A 16,913-nucleotide genomic window follows, 5' to 3' on the forward strand; every position below is an offset into this window, starting at 1 on the left:
AAACACCTTTATCGCTATCATTTTGGCTGTTGCTCTTTTTTGGGCAACGATGACTTGTATTATGAGCTGCAGTTGTGCTGCCACATTTTTAGACCCGGTTTTGTCTCAAAACTAAGATAAATCTTTTCTTCTTACATGAAAATAGATAGATGCTCCCTATCCTCTTTTTCAGTTTTACCTTTTCTAAAAAAAGAAACATCTACCGCGACCTCTTGTTTTTAGAGATAACAATGCCAAATTATAAACACAAATCGCGGTTTGGATAGGTCTACTACTAATACAACTTTGTCACTCCGGATCTTAAACCTTATCTGTGGTCATGTGGTGGGGTCGAGCCGAACCGAACCGAGCCGAGCAAGCTCCATCGATCGGCCGCCTCGTCGCATCAAATTCCAAAAACCCTCCGCGAGCTCCGACGACGCGGCCGCCATGGACGGCAGCGACGACGAGTGCTGCTACTACTACGACGCCGTCGACAGCGATGGGGACGAGGAGGAGGAGGAGGAGATAATAATGCTGGACGAGGACGACGTAGGCTTGCTCGACGGCGCCGCGCTGCCGCCGCCGGAGGAGGAGGTGGAGCACCGCGCGATTTGCTGGGTGAGTTCTATCTATAATACCCTAGCCTATATATCTCCCGTTCTCTCTCGGGTGGGAATTAAAACCCTGCAGTTCTTGTGATTGAACTTGGCACTATGATCGATCGAGTTCCGATATTGGGGGAGGGATCGCCTACTGGGTTTAGTTAATTCCTTTGGAATTCCAACCAATGTGACCAAGTTAATTTTCATCATATATTAATTATTGATAACAGCAGTTGATTGTATCGATTTGGTTGAGAGAATTTGCAGCCCTTTGCTGGGTCTCTTTCAATCTTTGATTTCAGTAGTAAGAATTATTTGATACACTTCTGAAAGAAAAATGTTCTAAACAAAATAGTTGATTCACTTCTGAAAGAAAAATGTTCTAAACAAAATAGTTGATTGAATCAAATTCGCATCTTCCACTGCAAGCCATGGTCTTTTGTGAAAGTAAATGGTCCGTTTATACAAGAATATTGCATTGTTTCAATAATTGTTACTTATGAGAGTTAGTTTTAGCTATATTTTATCCTGTTCCAAAATAATTGTTACTGGATATATCATATTTAAACTCTGATTACTTGTATTCTTCAAAAATAAATATAAATGCTTAAAAAATGTCGTATTATCAAAGTGTGTTGTACCACAAACATAAGCTTTAAGCTTTCGTCCACTGTAGTCTAATCATTTAAAAGTTGTTAATGGTCAAAATTTAATAATAAGTACTATTTGGGCATGAAGTATTATCTTTTCTTTTTATTAAAGAAAATATTCACCTCGAGAAGAAGGCTGCACTAATCAAGTACCCTGTTTTTGCAGGCCATTACAAAAGAATCCCTTGCAGCTGCGCAGGTAATGATGAGGTTGAGCAATAATCAGTCATTTCAATATATTCATAGTTTCAGATTCTGTCCAAAATCTCAACACACTGTTCTTAAATTTTGCTGCTATATCAATACATCTACAGGAGCAAGACCTGTCCATGGTGATGAACCTGGTGAACGTTGAGCGGCACAACGCGCGCGCCCTCCTCGCCCACCACCGGTGGAAGATGGAGCGCATCTACGACCGCCTCGACATGATGGGCCGGGACGCCTTGCTCAGGGACGCCGGCGTCGTTGTGCTGCCGGAGAAGAGCAGCAGCAGCGGCAGCAGCATGGCCATGGCGAAGACGAACCCCCCGGGAAGCGTGGCTGTCACCTGCAACGTCTGCTTTGAGGAGTACCCACTCGGCTCTGTCTCCGCCATGGATTGTGGCCACTGCTTCTGCAATGACTGTGAGTTGTGCCCAATGTTCATCTCTTGAATGATGCTTCCTCCGTTTCACAATGTAAGTCATTCTAGCATTTTCCATATTAATATTGATGTTAATGAATCTAGATAGATATATATATATCTAAATCCATTAACATCAATATGAATGTGGAAAATACTACATTCATATTGATGTTAATGGATTTAGATATATATATATCTATCTAGATTCATTAACATCAATATTAATATGGAAAATGCTAGAATGACCTACATTGTGAAACGGAGAGAGTACTATGTTATTTTAAAAATGTATGACACGTTAGAATTTTCCGCACAACGTTTGATCATTTGTTTTATTCAATAATTTAGTATAAACATATAAAACTAATCGATGACAAAAGAAGTCAGAACAAAATAAATGATATTTATATAATTTTTAAATAAGATAGATAGTCAAATATTATGTGAAAAATTAAATCCGTCGTATATATATTTTTGAACGAAGCATTTCATTTTTCGCATAATGTTTTACCATCTATCTTATTTGATTTTTCGGATATATATTTTTGAAATGGGGGAGTATTTGTTGGTAGTAAATGAGAAAGATTTGATGATCTTTTTTTTTTTGCAATTTTGTTCGATCAGGTTGGACGGAGTACTTCGCTGCGGCGGTGAGCGACGGCAGCAAGCAGATGAGGTGCATGGAGGTGAAGTGCACGGCGATCTGCGACGAGGCGGTGGTGCGGCTGCTGCTGCACGGGAAGCACCCCGGCGCGGCGGCGCGGCTGGACCGCCGCCTCCTGGAGGCGTGCGTGGAGGCCAGCGACGCGGTGCGGTGGTGCCCCAGCGCGCCGCACTGCGGGCGCGCCATCCGGGTGGACGGCGGGGGCGGCGGCGAGGAGCGGTACGCCGAGGTGTCGTGCCCCTGCGGCGCCGTCTTCTGCTTCCGCTGCGGCGGCGGCGCGCACTCGCCGTGCCCGTGCCCCATGTGGGACAAGTGGGGCGCCATGCGCGGCGGCGGCGAGGTCGACAACCTCAAGTGGATCGTCGCCAACACCAAGAGCTGCCCCAAGTGCTCCAAGCCCATCGAGAAGAACGGCGGCTGCAACCATGTCACTTGCACCTGCGGCCAGCATCTCTGGTGAGCTCGACACGACATCTATCGATTCTCCATGAGATTGATGTCACGCCATTGTTGGATGGATGCAGCTACGCGTGCGGCGCGGCGACGGGGACGTTGTACATGCACATCTGCAACCGCTACAAGGAGGAGGGCGGCGGCGGCGGCGTGAAGGTGGAGATGACCGCCGGTGGGCGGCAGCGGCTGCGGTTCATGCACTACTACGAGCGGTTCGAGATCCACACCGAGTCGTACAAGGAGGAGCAGGGGAAGCTGGGTCCGGCCATCGACGCTCTGGCGCGGCGGCTGGAGGCGGACGCCACGCTGCCGTGGTCGGGCACCAGGGACGCCCGGTGGCCGTCGGCGGCGCACCGGCGGCTGCTGCGGTGCCGGCAGGTGCTCCCGCGGTCGTACGTGCTCGCCTACTACATGTTCGGCGGCGGCGCGGCGACGCGGCGCGAGCGGGAGGAGGCGGCGGCGCAGAACCGGTTCGAGGATTTGCAGGGGCAGCTGGAGCACCACGTGGAGGTGCTGTCCAGGACGCTGGCGGCGGCGGCGCGGCCGGCCGACGCGGCGGAGGTCGTGAAGGCGAAGCGCGACGCCGACAACCTCGCCCGCGTCGTCGAGGGGCTGTGCGCCGGGATGTACCGGTGCGTCCAGGACGAGCTGCTGCCGCTGCTCGTCGAGCCCATGAACATCGCCGCGTACCATCCGGACGGCCCGGCCATGGCCAAGGAGTTCCCGCCGGCGACCAGCGTGACCGGCGGAGCACCGCCGGCGACACGCCACTAAGCCACAACGTGTCGAGTTCATTATTACTATACGAAGCAAGGTTGTAAACGGTCGATGGGTGAAGGGAAGCAGGTGGTTTTGGGAAAAATTCTATTGTCCAAACATGTTTGTGGTTTGGCATGGTGGATTTTTGGATTAATTACTAGCTAAGTAGTATAGGAAATATCCTATATTGATACAGAGGAAATGATGGATTATTTTGTGCTGATTAATTAGTCTAATTGTTCGACGTTGTGCAACGTTTCTGGATAACTTTTCAGTATACGAACACTTCAAATGATCAGACCTCTCAATAATTTGCAGCCAACCAAACGGGTCCAACTTCATCTTAAAGACCCTATCCTATGTTGTTTGTGGTCTGTTTATAGGAAGTCGGAGCTGCTCTTGAGAGCTTGGTTTGTTTATAGGAAGTCGGAGCTGCTCTTGGTAGCTTGGCAACGATGACCTTTGTTTTATCCTCCAGTTGTACCGTCGCAAGTTTTTAGTTTTTTCTCCGTGTGGGTTTTGCTCGGTTTCCCCCTTCAAACCGTGCTTAAGTGAGTTTTTTGGGTCCGGTTTCCCTTAAAAAACTGGGCCAAGTCTCTTATTCTTAATTGAAAACAGGCTCTCCCTATCCTCTTTTGAGGTTTTTCCAAAAAAAAACAATTGTCGGTGACACATAAATTTGGAGATATGAAAACAAAGTGCACGAATGGTAATTAACACACGTAGATTTTGAGATATCAATGTAAACTTTTTTTTAAGAAAAAAAGAGGAACAACTACAGATGACACAAATACATTTGGGGATGTGAACGTAAACTGAAAAAAGAAATAGCACAAACATGGTGAGAAAAGTTAGGAAAATTGACAACCACGATGAGAAAAATGTAAGTAAATAGGAAGAACATGGAGGTTTGGAGATATGAACATAAACCGGAAAAAATAGCATAAACATGATGAGAAAAGGTAAGTAAATAGAAATAAGATGAATCTAGAGATTTGATGGATGATGACAACAATCAAGAACTAGGCCACCACATGATGCATTCGAGAATGGTGATATTGTAGACCAACAAGGAGGTGCAATAATAAAGGACAACAACGATCAAGTGAGGCAGCTCTCGAGGACGACAAATGCAAGCCTCACCTGAAAGGAAACAAACTACGGAGAGAATTAAGGTGTGATCTAGTGTGGTGTGAGAATGGAGACGTGAGAGAGGTAGATGAATGAAGCGAATAGGATTTGGATTGTTGATTGTCGTACCGTATCTTATATCACCTTTTCTTTTTGCTATATTGGTAACGCACACTTATATGAGACATCCAAGGAAAAAAAATCAACAAACAACAACCAGTAGCAAACAATGCAAGCAATACTAGCAGAAGCCAACAGCAAATTGAGCTTCCCACTGTTGCAGCCAGCCAACAAGCAACAACATAGTAAGTCTTGTCAGAAACAAACAACACTTGGTGCAGCCCACCCATCAAGCTACAAACACCACATGTAGCAGGCCCAAGGAACAAGACAATGTGCTAACAAGATGGGGCTTGACATCTTGATAAGTTGGCCAATTATCCAATAGTTTTATTTTATACTGTTGAAGATTTTCCCCCTAAAACTTTTGCATTTTTAGATCGTTCGAATGTACTTTGAGATTCATACGGGGAGGGAAAAAAATCTACGCTATGAGCGAGGCGGGAGATCTCATGGGCGAAAGAGGAGTGCAACTAGCTAACCTAGCTACATGTGTTTCATATCTATCTTATATGTTATATATACGTCGCATTGTAACCACACTAGAGTTGCATTGTAATTATACTAGAATTACATTAAAGTTACATTTGAAAGATTTGGTAGATTTTTATGTTGAAAGTTGTATAAGTAATCCTTATCTAAATAGCACACGACCAACTTATCCATATAACATCATTTTTTTGCAAGGGAAAAAAAATCATATTTTCATCCAAATTCCGTACTAATTATTAACATATGCCAAATTTTAAAGAAAACATATACCAAATCTTTATCCAATCAAATTTACGAATTTACAATTGAAGCAAACTAACAACATCCGATCAGTTTTCGTCCCTACTTCTATATTACTATAATATAAGATGACAAAGTAGTAGTTGTATTCTCAATTTATACATGGCATAGGCTTGTAATTTCTTACAAACTCCTAGGGCAAAGGCTATGAAAGATGCAGAAGCGGGGCCTTTGCCCAACTTAAATTGATGGGACTGGGCCTAGCTAACTGACTAGGCCTAGTTGGGCTTTCCGAAAGCGCCCCACATATCGGGCCCATCAAGCAACGTTGGCCCATCACATCACGTATTTCAATTCGTATTTCTTCAGGGACTCGGATGTAAAAACCGACCCAGCCAAGCCTCCTCACCCCCACCTGTCGTCCCGTCCCCAAGAGAGATTCGTCTCGTCGCCGTCTAGGGTTTTAGCCGCCGCCGCCGCCGCCGCGAAACCCTCGCCGCCTCGCCTCGCCTCGCAGCGGAGTCAGGATGTTCCTCGGCGCGATCCCGCGGCGGCCGAGCAAGGAGGTGGCGTACAAGCAGCTGCGCTCCCACCTCATCGTCATGGCCTCCTGCGTTGCCGCCATCCGCGCCGCCCCCTACATCCTCCACTTCCTCAACCGCGACGCGGACCGCCTCGAGCTCACCCTGGAGCTCTAGGCCGTAACCATCCCCCGTCCCCCGCTAGGTGAGACACCCGCTTCTCCCTCCTCTCCTCCTCTTTGATTGGTTTAATTCGGGATTGGTTTAGTTGGGGGTGAAACTCCTCTTTGATTCGGGACGGAACTCGCGATCCCGTTGGAGAAACCGTGCGGAGATCCTGTGCATGCTTATGCTATTAGATATTTACCCTTGCCCTAATGATCTATTTCGAATGAGTTTTGCACGGTTAGGTTCATGCTTATTTATTGCACAAACGATTTTTAACTATGGTTGATGCACCTCGTATAAATCTTGTATGGTGGGTATTCAGGGTTATGGTACTGTAATGCTGGGTTGCTTACTTGCTTTAAACACCACTGTTTTGAAGAAGCTTTCTAATTGTTGAATGCTGTGGAGAGGATCTGGTAGAGTTAAATGGATTGGTATTGCATTGGAAATAATAGGATCCAGTATGCTGATCTATATTCTTGTAGTATTAAATTTGTGCACCTTGTTTAGATAATAATTCCTGTTTAGATTTGGTTTTTTAAAGAATATTTGGGTTCTGTGAGTCATTGGGCTATCGTTGGTGATTCGTTTTCTTTCTTCATGGTACTATCTGCCATCTTTAGATGCCAATTCTTTTTTCAATTGGATAATTTATTATTTTTTCTGCACATAACCCTTGCTGGATTTGATGCACTCGAAAACGGATGGCCTACCAGTGTGCTGTAAATCAGTAGCATCTTCCATCTATTGACAACTTCAGAGTTCATATGCATTTGTTCATATTATCGCGCAAACTAGACTCATGTCTCAGCCAAACACTGTATTGGTCAAAAGCTGTTTTCAAATTTCTTGTCAAAACAAAGTTCATATATGATGTAACAGAAGAATAACTTTAAATTTTGTTTTCCTAAAAAAATCCCACCCAAAACATATTATGTGACAAGTCATTAACAATCCTTGCAAACCGACTTGACTGAAAGGATTAAGCTATCTTTTGATAATGTTAGCGCTTCTGTTTCTATAGGAATTTCTCTTGGTATGGTCCTCAAAGTTGAACTTTGACGATAGACTTACGGAAATGCATTTCTAATACTACAGAACCGTGATTTCACAAAATTACTTTCGATTTTCGAATGGATCTAATTGTTCCACTTTTATATCACTAGTTGTTTAATCTATATATGTAATAAGACTTAACTATTGGTAAAAATATGCATTAATTGAATATTGAGATATGTGCATGCTTATTAGTATTTTTTACCTTTAGTTGATTTACATTCTTATTGTGCCACGGATTCTTATGTTTATGATCAATTAGTGTGCAGTTTGATTGATAATTATAGTAGTCTTTATGTATCGGCATCAGCTTTGGGTCACATTTGTAATGTTAATGTAATGCACTCCTGGTTTTGCAGTGTTCCTGTTCTATTTGGTGTGTTGTTTTTCCCCCAATTGATTTAGAATTAATATCGATATATTCAGTATGTTTTCAAATTTCACCAATTATCTTTGCTGAATAACGATAGGCTATATCTTGTGGTTTTATGGATTTAATATGTTCTAAATTTTAATTTTTCTAGCTGGTCAATGTGTAAACCCGTGCAATATGTTCGTAATGGTACTTCTACTCCTGTTTGGCTACTATGGCAGCAGATTACATACAAAAACATATCAGTCTTTTAAGTAGGAAGAAACTAGAGTATTTTTAAGTTGGAACTGGAATACGTGTTCCAACTTCCAAGCGTGTCTAGTTTGCACCCGGCTACTAACTAAGCCTACTATATGCCTGCTGAACTTTTTAAACAGTGAGGTTCATTATTCAGTCACAAGTCATCATAACCTAATGGGCCTTGTTGAAACTGTTTCTCTGTTCACTAGCAACTCAATCAATAGTTGAACCGTTGATGTGCTCAGTGAGTTTGTTCTTGTATCTGGCATTGGAATCCATCATTCGACCCAGTTTTTTTTTATAAATGATCTGTTAAAATAAACTACCCTATATTAAATCTGCATTATTTTTTGGTTCCATTGTGGGAACTTTTGTGGCTAAATGGGTTGATAGCATGTTGCTATTTTTTCACCTAATTACAAATGAGCCTCACACTGATTTGTTTCTGATTCTTGTTAGGTGCTGCAGCGATGGACGAATCATCTTCGCCTTAGTGTTCCATGGATGGTTGCAAAGCTATGTTTGGATAGGATTTTTGCAGACCTTATAAAACTTAATCCTATTATTTTTGCTTGAGAGGCATTTAGCTTTCTGTACGATAACTCAATGGCAGCACTCCTCGACTTATCTGTTCTTTAAGTTTGCAGTCTTTGCAATAGGCATTGTGTTTCCTATTGTGCTTATATTTTAACTGGCTATGGAGTGATTTCTGCTATTTTACTTGAGGATAGTTTAGAAAAACAAGACTGAGCCATGGTTAAACAAGCAAGTTAAGATACATGGTTCGGAAAAGCTTTCTAAGCAATTTCATAATTGTTTTGAGGGAAGTTCACTAAACGTTTTGGAAATTACGGTGAGCGTAAAATGCATGTGCTGGCAATATGTTTGTCCTCTAATCTGATCTGGACCCTCGGTTGATTGAAACCATCTTGCATGTCGTGGATACGAGGCTTTGTTACCAACAGTTAAAATAGCAACAAGAGTTCAAGATCATGAATGAACCTTTTCCCTTCTCTTCTTGTGCTTGTTTTTATCGTCCCTGGCAGCACGGCTTCTACCGGAAATGCTTACCATGCAAGGTGGTTTATAAGCATGCAATGCTGTTTCAAAATTAAAACATTTTTTTATTAAATTATTTATCCAAATTCTAAACTAATTATATTTTTGGATTTCGTTACAACTAAATCTTTATAACAATATATCACATGACTATATTATGACAATTTTTTTTTAACTTTTTAAATGTTGCATATGTAACGTTTCAATTTATTGATGTTTCACTAATGCATTTGCAATGTTGCATGTTATCTTTTTATTTGTTTCAGAAAATATTTTTTTTATGTCTCAATAATTACAGTTTGATGTTTCAAGCTAAATGTAAATTTGTTAACAAAATCAAATATTCCAAAATGCTTATAGTCATACATACGACGCAATCACATAAATCGGACGCCTCCACTCCATGCTACTAGTATATTAAATAGATGCTCATAGCCATAGCCTCATGTATGATGATGCATATGCTTAAAATGATGTTTTCTTTAAATGATGTTTTCTTTTATGTTACATATCAATGATCTAATTATATCATTATATTCGTTATAATTAAATCTTTATCACAAGGATCTTACTTATTATATTCTAATTATTTTTTAACATAATTTTTAATGTTGCGTATATTTTTATTTAGATGTTTCAATAAGCATTTTTTTAATGTTTCACTATTCATTTATAAATGTTGCACACAAACTTTTTTTTGTTTCGTACTGTCTACAAAATGTTTTAGCAAAATTAATTATTGTTGTGAATATATTGTATGTTTGACATGCCTTTTTTAAAATGCTTTACTAGTTGGGACTAAATGTTTCATGAGTGATTATTGATGTTGCATTGTATATCTTTGAAACACATCTGATCAAATGATGAAACAATTCTTTTATAAGCGGTGAAACAACACTCAAAAATTTCATTCAAAATATAACCATATGATATCTTATTGCCAAGATTTAATTGTAACTAATATAACAATGTAATTGTATTGTAAATTGGATAAATAATTTATTAGATAAAATTATCTATAGTTTAGAAAATAAGTGGGTATATATGCATGCACGCTAAGAGGGAGCACGCGCAGTGCTAGTGAGGCATCCGATTTTTGAACATCTCGTCCGAGATGTAGGCGTTCCTGGCTTCTACACAAGCTTTTAACGCATTACCTTTTGAATTAAATTTTAAAATATACATTATTTTTCTTGATTTTGCATATATATACGTGCGTTTGAAAATTTTACAGAAATATATGTTTCCCACGGTCTTGGGACATGGCATCACTCCGTCGTCGTAGCTCAAATGCGCGAAACTGATGGGAGGGGCGGTGCCATGGGGCAATCGCGCGGGATTGATGTGGTCTCCCGGATTGGTCGCACGACACCGGCGCGGTGCCACGGTCTGCTGGCGCAGCACCAACACTATTTTAGACATAATCGGTTCCACGTAACGATGCCGTGGGACCGTCTCGGTGCTATGTGGTCTCGCTGGCCACCACGCTGCCACACTCTTGGTCCGTGAGACCATGGCGGTTCCGCTCGTCTGCTCAGCGGGAACGGCTCGAGCGGCGCTCCCACGTATTCGATCTGTGGGATGCGTATATTTGTGCCATTTCTTCCTATGAAGATATATAAACTCAAATTATTAAAAAAATGGGTATATTCTCAATTTTTTTTCTCTATCTTTTCTGATTGTATATTTGTTCCTTGTACTTCACGCTGTTTTAACTTGGAGAATGATTAGTTTATGATGAGAAAAATGCTAATTGTATATTAAGCAAGAACAGACAGCACTCTGTTGAGGAAATTCTCAGCTTGGAGTTAATTAGACTTGAGGACACCTCAATGTTGTAAATGTCCCACAATTACTTCCAATTCCTGTACACCACATTTTTTACGAACTGTTCCTTGTTATTCAATTTTTGCACATTAGTCTAACGTACTGCTATGTTTCTCTTTGGCCTTCTTAAAATATTAAACGAAAATGCCCAGGATAAATTGTACCAACATTATGCCACTCCAAGCTAATCGTATAATTAACCGTGTGAACAATTTAAACTTGCAAAGTGTTCTGTTATAATAATGCAAAGAGCTCCAACAGAAGAAGAACAATACATTTGTTTTGAGCAATAACATTAGAGGCTTAAGTAGCGGCTTAAGGGTGTTTTACACTTTCCCAACTTTTATTTTCTCGTTTTCTATATAAAAAATGTTTTATTACCTCCGTTTTATATTATAAGTCGTTTGATTTTTTTCGAAGTCAAACTTGGTTATGTTTGACCACGTTTATAGAAAACTTTCGTAACATATATAAAGTATCAAATTGTTTTTATTAAATCTATCATTGAATATATTTTAACAATACGTTTATTTTGTGTTAAAAAACCACTATATTTTTCTATAAATCTGGTCAAACTTAAAAAAAATTCGAGTAGAAAAAAAGTCAAATGATTTATAATATGAAACTGAGAGATCACTAATTATTTACGCATCAATTCGTCATTTCTTTTTATTGGTCGGTGAGGAAAAACTCGAGCATGTGAGCATATGCAAACAAAATTTAAGCATCGGGTTTTTCCCTGTGTGCTATTAAGAAAGATGGTGTCTACCTCCGTGCCACTAAAAAGTTCAAGCCTCCTTCTCTATCATCGTTGAACTTTATCGAGCCCTCCACACTACTCTCTCTTCTCCCTCGATTCCCCTCTCTCCGCAACATCCGCGTCTGCCTCACTCCTGGCCAGCGCCTAGCTGAGCGTGGCCGAGCCGCTGGACGCCTGCACCGCCATGCTGGCCTCCCCTTCCCTCGTTGCCGCCGTCTCCGCCGTCTCTGCCGAGCCAAGCGGACAGCGCTGCTGGCCACCCCTCCAACCGGCGTTCGACCTCCTCCTTTGCCCGGCGCTGCTTTGGCTCGTGCACCCCGACGGCTTCCGTCGCCGCCGTGCCGGCCTTCCCCTATCCTCCTCGATGCCGCAGGGCCACCTTCATGCCGCAGCCGCGCAGGGCCGATCGGCGCCTGGCCGCCACCCAGCCGGGGCACCGCGCCGCCATCGCCTCGACCCGGTCGCTGGCTGCGCCGCCGCCCCTAGCCTCGCCGCTGCACTGGGCCGCCCCCGAATGGTTGCCCTCCGAATGGCACACAAGGAAACAAACTTCATTAAATGTCCTCTCAAGCCTAAGGGCAACTAAGTTATTTGGCTGCGCCGTTACCCACCGTTACGACTAAAAATGGACGAAATAATGTGGAGGGCGTGATAAAATTTGATGATAGTAGAGAGAGAGGCTCAACTTTTTTTTAATGGCACACCATCTCACCATCTGCCCTTTCTTAATGGCAAACAAGGGAAAAACCTCCAACTCTGTGCTGTACAACGGCTAAATATTCGAGAAAACCCCTCATATTATTATGAACTGAAACACAAACTTCGTCGGCAGCTGAGGCGCGATGCGTGGCGGCGCGCCACAACTGGAGCGGCCCTCCCCTGAGCCTGAGGGGCAGAGGTGGGCTAGCTGGAGCCTGGAGGTGGCAGCGGCCGCCGCGCACTCGCAACTACTCACAAGCCGCCTCGGCCCCCTAATCTTCCGCGAGAAGAACGCGGAGTAGCAGCAGCAGAGGCGTGCGGGGTCGGTGGACTCGGTGCTAACGGAGCAACCTTTCTGCTGGGTAATACTAAGTTCTTGCCAACTCTAATATCGCCTGCAACCGTTCTTAGCTATGGGTTGCCGCCGCAACGGCCTAAATCGGTTAGATCAAAATAATCCATCTTTAGCGATGAGGCAGATTTATTATTTTAACACATTGAAATCACATCACATGGTACTGTACTAGTATTATTGATTGATACACTTGTGATGTCATGCCAGTAATAATGCTGTAATGGTAAAACAGAGGGATCTAAAAGCATTTGACTGAACAAGAACAGTAGGATCAATCTTTGTGCATGCCTTCTGGGATCAGTACTGATTGATGCTGAACCTTTCTGCTGTTTCTTGTGCTATGTATGCCTTGATGCAGTGATAAGAGCATAAGACCTCTTCTCCTGTGAGCAGAAGCAAAGCACCGGGGATTGATTCTGGCACAGGCATATAATGCAGTAATATGCCTCAAGACAGATCATCTCCTTTCGGTGCTTTGAAATTTTTTCGCCAACCAGCAGGTGCGTGCAAATACCGATTTGCTTCTCCTGCTAGTCTGCAAGCAGACAGCCATTAAACAATTGCACATGCCTAAATCAGAAGCAAGCCATTTGATTGGGAACTCCATCAAAACAATGACAAGAAGATTCTGGTCCTCACATCATGGGAGCACTAAGCTATGTCACTGTCACTATTCTGGAAATTTCTCAAGGTATTTGATAGCTATCGCGATTTCTGTAGGCCTTCCAGACTCTGTTGGAGGAGTTTTATCAGGACCTGTGTCAAATGTGGCAACAAGGTGGTACTTTGGTATTTGGTAGAAATTTATATTGAAATGATGGGGGAGGATCGGCATTCTAATTTGGGCTGTGTTTAGTTCGTGTGCCAAATTTTTTTTGAAGTATACGGACACACATTTGAAGTATTAAACGTAGACTAATAACAAAACAAATTACAGATTCCGCCTGTAAACTGCGAGACGAATCTATTAAGCCTAATTAATCCGTCATTAGCAAATGTTTACTGTAGCACCACCTTGTCAAATGAGGCTAAAAAAATTTGTCTCGTGATTTACATGCAAACTGTGCAATCGGTTTTTTTTTTCGTCCACATTTAATGCTCCATGCATGTGTCCAAACATTTGATGTGACGGAAAAGTTGGAAGTTTGAATCTAAACAAGGCCTTTGGTTCAAATGTGAAACTTCAGGAAGAAATTGAGACCCGTGCATTCCCCAAAGGTGCTTCTCCATTACAGCACATGGTCAACAACATTACTTGCTGTAGGAAATGACCTTATCATCATGCACACTGGTGGTCCTATTCATATATCTAGTCTCTTTCGCAGTTCCCCTAATTTTTGGACTGAAGTTATAGCCTTGTAATGATGTGATGAAAAATGAGATTGCGCTGTCACATCAAGGATACCCAGTACCTAACTATGTAATCCACATAGCTCATATGGTTGCTTATTTGGCACTCCTCTTGTTACTTTCGGAGCATGTTGAAAGTTTCACAGGAATATTGGGGCATCCAAGTAGTTTCTGAAAGCAACATGGAGACCAGAAGCATCTATATTAGAACTTGATCACTTCTCTTCAGCCTGCTCTGGGTTGCTGAAAGAAGTTCTTGTTTCTTAGAGAACTTTGAATTTTCTGAAGATAACAGTAAAGAAAGGGCTCCTTTCGCAATCTTCACATAAGGGGAGGGTTCAGTAACAAGTTGAGATATGGGAAACTGCGCCAGCTTTACTCCAAAATGGTATACATCTGATCTCGCTAAAGGTTTCCTGTCATACTATTGCCTCGCATCTTTTGATATGCTTACTTCTGTTTATCTCTGTGTTTCTCAGGGGATTAAGTGATCTTCACTGTAAGGGTATGGTTCCAATTGATGAGGATGAAACTCACGAAGGCATAAAGACAATTAGGATTCAGAAAGCCTGTGAATTCACCACCAGTTCAGTTCTTTGCGTCTGCATTATCACCTGGAACATGAACGGCAAGGTGCATATAATTTACTTCATTTCATTCTTCTAGATGATGACTGCGCCATTTTCTTTGATCTGATATTCATTGTTTGTGAAGATGTCTGTGGAGGATGTAACAAAGTTAGTGAGCTCCAACAGGAAGTTTGATTTGCTAGTTTTCGGGTTGCAAGAGGTACCAAAATGTGATGTTGCACAGGTTCTGCAAGAAACCATGGCTGAGACACACATGTGAGGACCTTTCCGTTTCAACTCCTCAATTGAATACTTGGAAGGCTTTCATTGTATTTTAATATAGTTTAATGGTTGTCAAATTTTAGTCTATTATGCCAGAAAACCATGCAGTCTCTTCAGATGTTTCTTTTTGGAGCAAAGAGTTCAGAGAAATACATCAGAGGTGATTCCATATTTGTTCAGCACTTGAACCTGTACATACATACATATGGCCAGATGCTGTTCATGTAAAAGTATCTTTTTCTTTGAGTGACTAAAATTTGTTTAATTTCCTAATTTTGCATAGAGTTGAAGGTGGACAAACATGCAGTTGGAGGTTGTGGAGGTATAATTGGAAGAAAGAAAGGAGCTGTAGCCATGTACATCAATTTCAGTGGGATCCGTATGGTTTTTGTATCCTGCCATCTTGCAGGTTTCCTTTTCAGCTTTGGATAATTTCATTTTCTCAGTGTCACTTATACTACTAAATATGTGCCAATGCATGATGTCCTTTTTGTTATCGCTTAACCATTCAACTGTGCCATTGCTACACAGTATCAAATGGAACTAAAGTAGAACTGTTTTACAATTCCCTTTGCTGAATCACTTGGATCAAAAGATATTTGATGATCAAAGGATATCTTGACACCATAAACTACCATCTGCTTATACTGATGACAAGTTGTTGCTAATTTGCCATGAATCAAATGCCATTACAAACAACTAACAGGATCTTGCTGAAGTGTAGCTCATGAAAATAAGGTGGAGAAGAGGAACTCAGAATGCCAGCACATTTCACACTCACTGTTCTCCAAGAATGATATACAGTATACTAAATCTGCAGACATAACGGTGTGGCTTGGTGACTTGAATTACAGACTACAGGGAATAAGCTCAATACCAGCAAGGAAGTTGATTGAAGAGAATCGTCAAAGTGTAAGTGTATGCTGAAATTACATATTTTTGCACCAGGGACGCCTCATATATTATATGTATTAATTATTTCAGAAGCTAAGAGGCAAAGACCAGCTTCTGCAAGAAGCTGAAAAGGGTGAAGTATTCAATGGGTACTGCGAAGGGACCTTGTTGTTTAAGCCAACGTACAAGTATAACATAGGGAGTAGCAACTACGATACAAGTTATAAGGTATCTCTAGTTATATCATTTGTGAATCTTAAAATGGCAAGCTGCAGATCTCTTTCAATTGTGGATATTTTCCACAATATCTAATGGTTTGATCTTCACTTGCACAGATCAGAGTTCCTTCTTGGACAGATAGGATATTATTCAAGGTTGACCACACTTCTGGCTTGGATGCGGTCTTAAACTCATACGAAGCACTTGATTGCATTAGGAGTTCTGATCACAAGCCTGTGAGAGCCCATCTTTGTCTGAAAGTACATGGTGACAGTGCATAGATAGACATTTCCAGATTAAAAAAAAGGAGAAATATAATTTAAAATGATTAATTTGTACAATTGTGTATAACCCGGTGATGATAATAAAGTATGGTGGTGTATCTGACTATCTGCTATGCTGAGCAAGACCAACTGACCACATGAGGCATGGTTAAGCTTAAGCAGTACTGACTACTGAACTATTTCTTTCCTAGTTGCAATAGCCAACATATGCAGCTCATGTAAAACCTGTCGACATGCATGTTTCTGATACTGTTCTTTCCTCCTTCCGTACGTCTGATGTAGAAGACTTCTGCAAGTTGCAATGCATAATTGTGCTGTAAATATGCAGCATAGAGAGTCTCCATAACGTATGGAGGTTACTGAAGTGTGTTTCAAGTTACAGTTGTGATGGAGTATAGTGAAGTAGTATTTGGAGAGTGGAGAATGGGGTTGACTTGTGGAGCAAAATAATGCAGATCCAGAGTTCACTTCTAGGATGGTACAGAGGGAAATTGTATCTGAAAAAAGAGAAGCATAAATGTTTCAGAAACACCATGCCT

The 16,913-nt window shown here is 41.8% G+C and overlaps 3 protein-coding genes across 4 annotated transcripts; all 3 read left to right on the plus strand.

Moving 5' to 3' along the window:
* Positions 1-270: 270 nt before the first annotated feature.
* LOC4333496 (probable E3 ubiquitin-protein ligase ARI1) lies at positions 271-3,979 on the plus strand. The gene is made up of 5 exons (XM_015774670.3): positions 271-600; positions 1,401-1,433; positions 1,549-1,858; positions 2,484-2,979; positions 3,048-3,979. The coding sequence occupies exons 1-5, from the start codon at positions 430-432 to the stop codon at positions 3,748-3,750; spliced, it is 1,713 nt and encodes a 570-aa protein (XP_015630156.1). The 5' UTR covers positions 271-429; the 3' UTR covers positions 3,751-3,979.
* A 2,127-nt stretch (positions 3,980-6,106) lies between these two features.
* Positions 6,107-8,759, plus strand: LOC9270708 (mitochondrial import receptor subunit TOM6 homolog). The gene is made up of 2 exons (XM_066309058.1): positions 6,107-6,444; positions 8,536-8,759. Exon 1 carries the CDS (start codon positions 6,246-6,248, stop codon positions 6,414-6,416), a length of 171 nt encoding a protein of 56 aa, XP_066165155.1. The 5' UTR covers positions 6,107-6,245; the 3' UTR covers positions 6,417-6,444; positions 8,536-8,759.
* Positions 8,760-12,525: 3,766 nt separating this feature from the next.
* On the plus strand, positions 12,526-16,480 carry LOC4333499 (type IV inositol polyphosphate 5-phosphatase 11). 2 transcript variants are annotated; one of them, XM_015773383.3, is made up of 10 exons: positions 12,526-12,783; positions 13,135-13,276; positions 13,356-14,514; positions 14,606-14,759; positions 14,841-14,971; positions 15,061-15,137; positions 15,261-15,386; positions 15,702-15,889; positions 15,962-16,099; positions 16,207-16,480. In XM_015773383.3, exons 3-10 carry the CDS (start codon positions 14,483-14,485, stop codon positions 16,369-16,371), a joined length of 1,011 nt encoding a protein of 336 aa, XP_015628869.1. In that variant the 5' UTR covers positions 12,526-12,783; positions 13,135-13,276; positions 13,356-14,482; the 3' UTR covers positions 16,372-16,480. The 2 variants fall into 2 exon arrangements, with proteins under 2 accessions (XP_015628869.1, XP_015628870.1); XM_015773384.3 differs by lacking the exons at positions 12,526-12,783; positions 13,135-13,276 and having other exon boundaries at positions 14,338-14,514; positions 14,865-14,971.
* The last annotated feature ends 433 nt before the right edge of the window (positions 16,481-16,913 follow it).

The sequence above is a fragment of the Oryza sativa genome, chromosome 3 (assembly GCF_034140825.1).
Source record: "Oryza sativa Japonica Group chromosome 3, ASM3414082v1".
Lineage (NCBI taxonomy): Eukaryota > Viridiplantae > Streptophyta > Magnoliopsida > Poales > Poaceae > Oryza > Oryza sativa.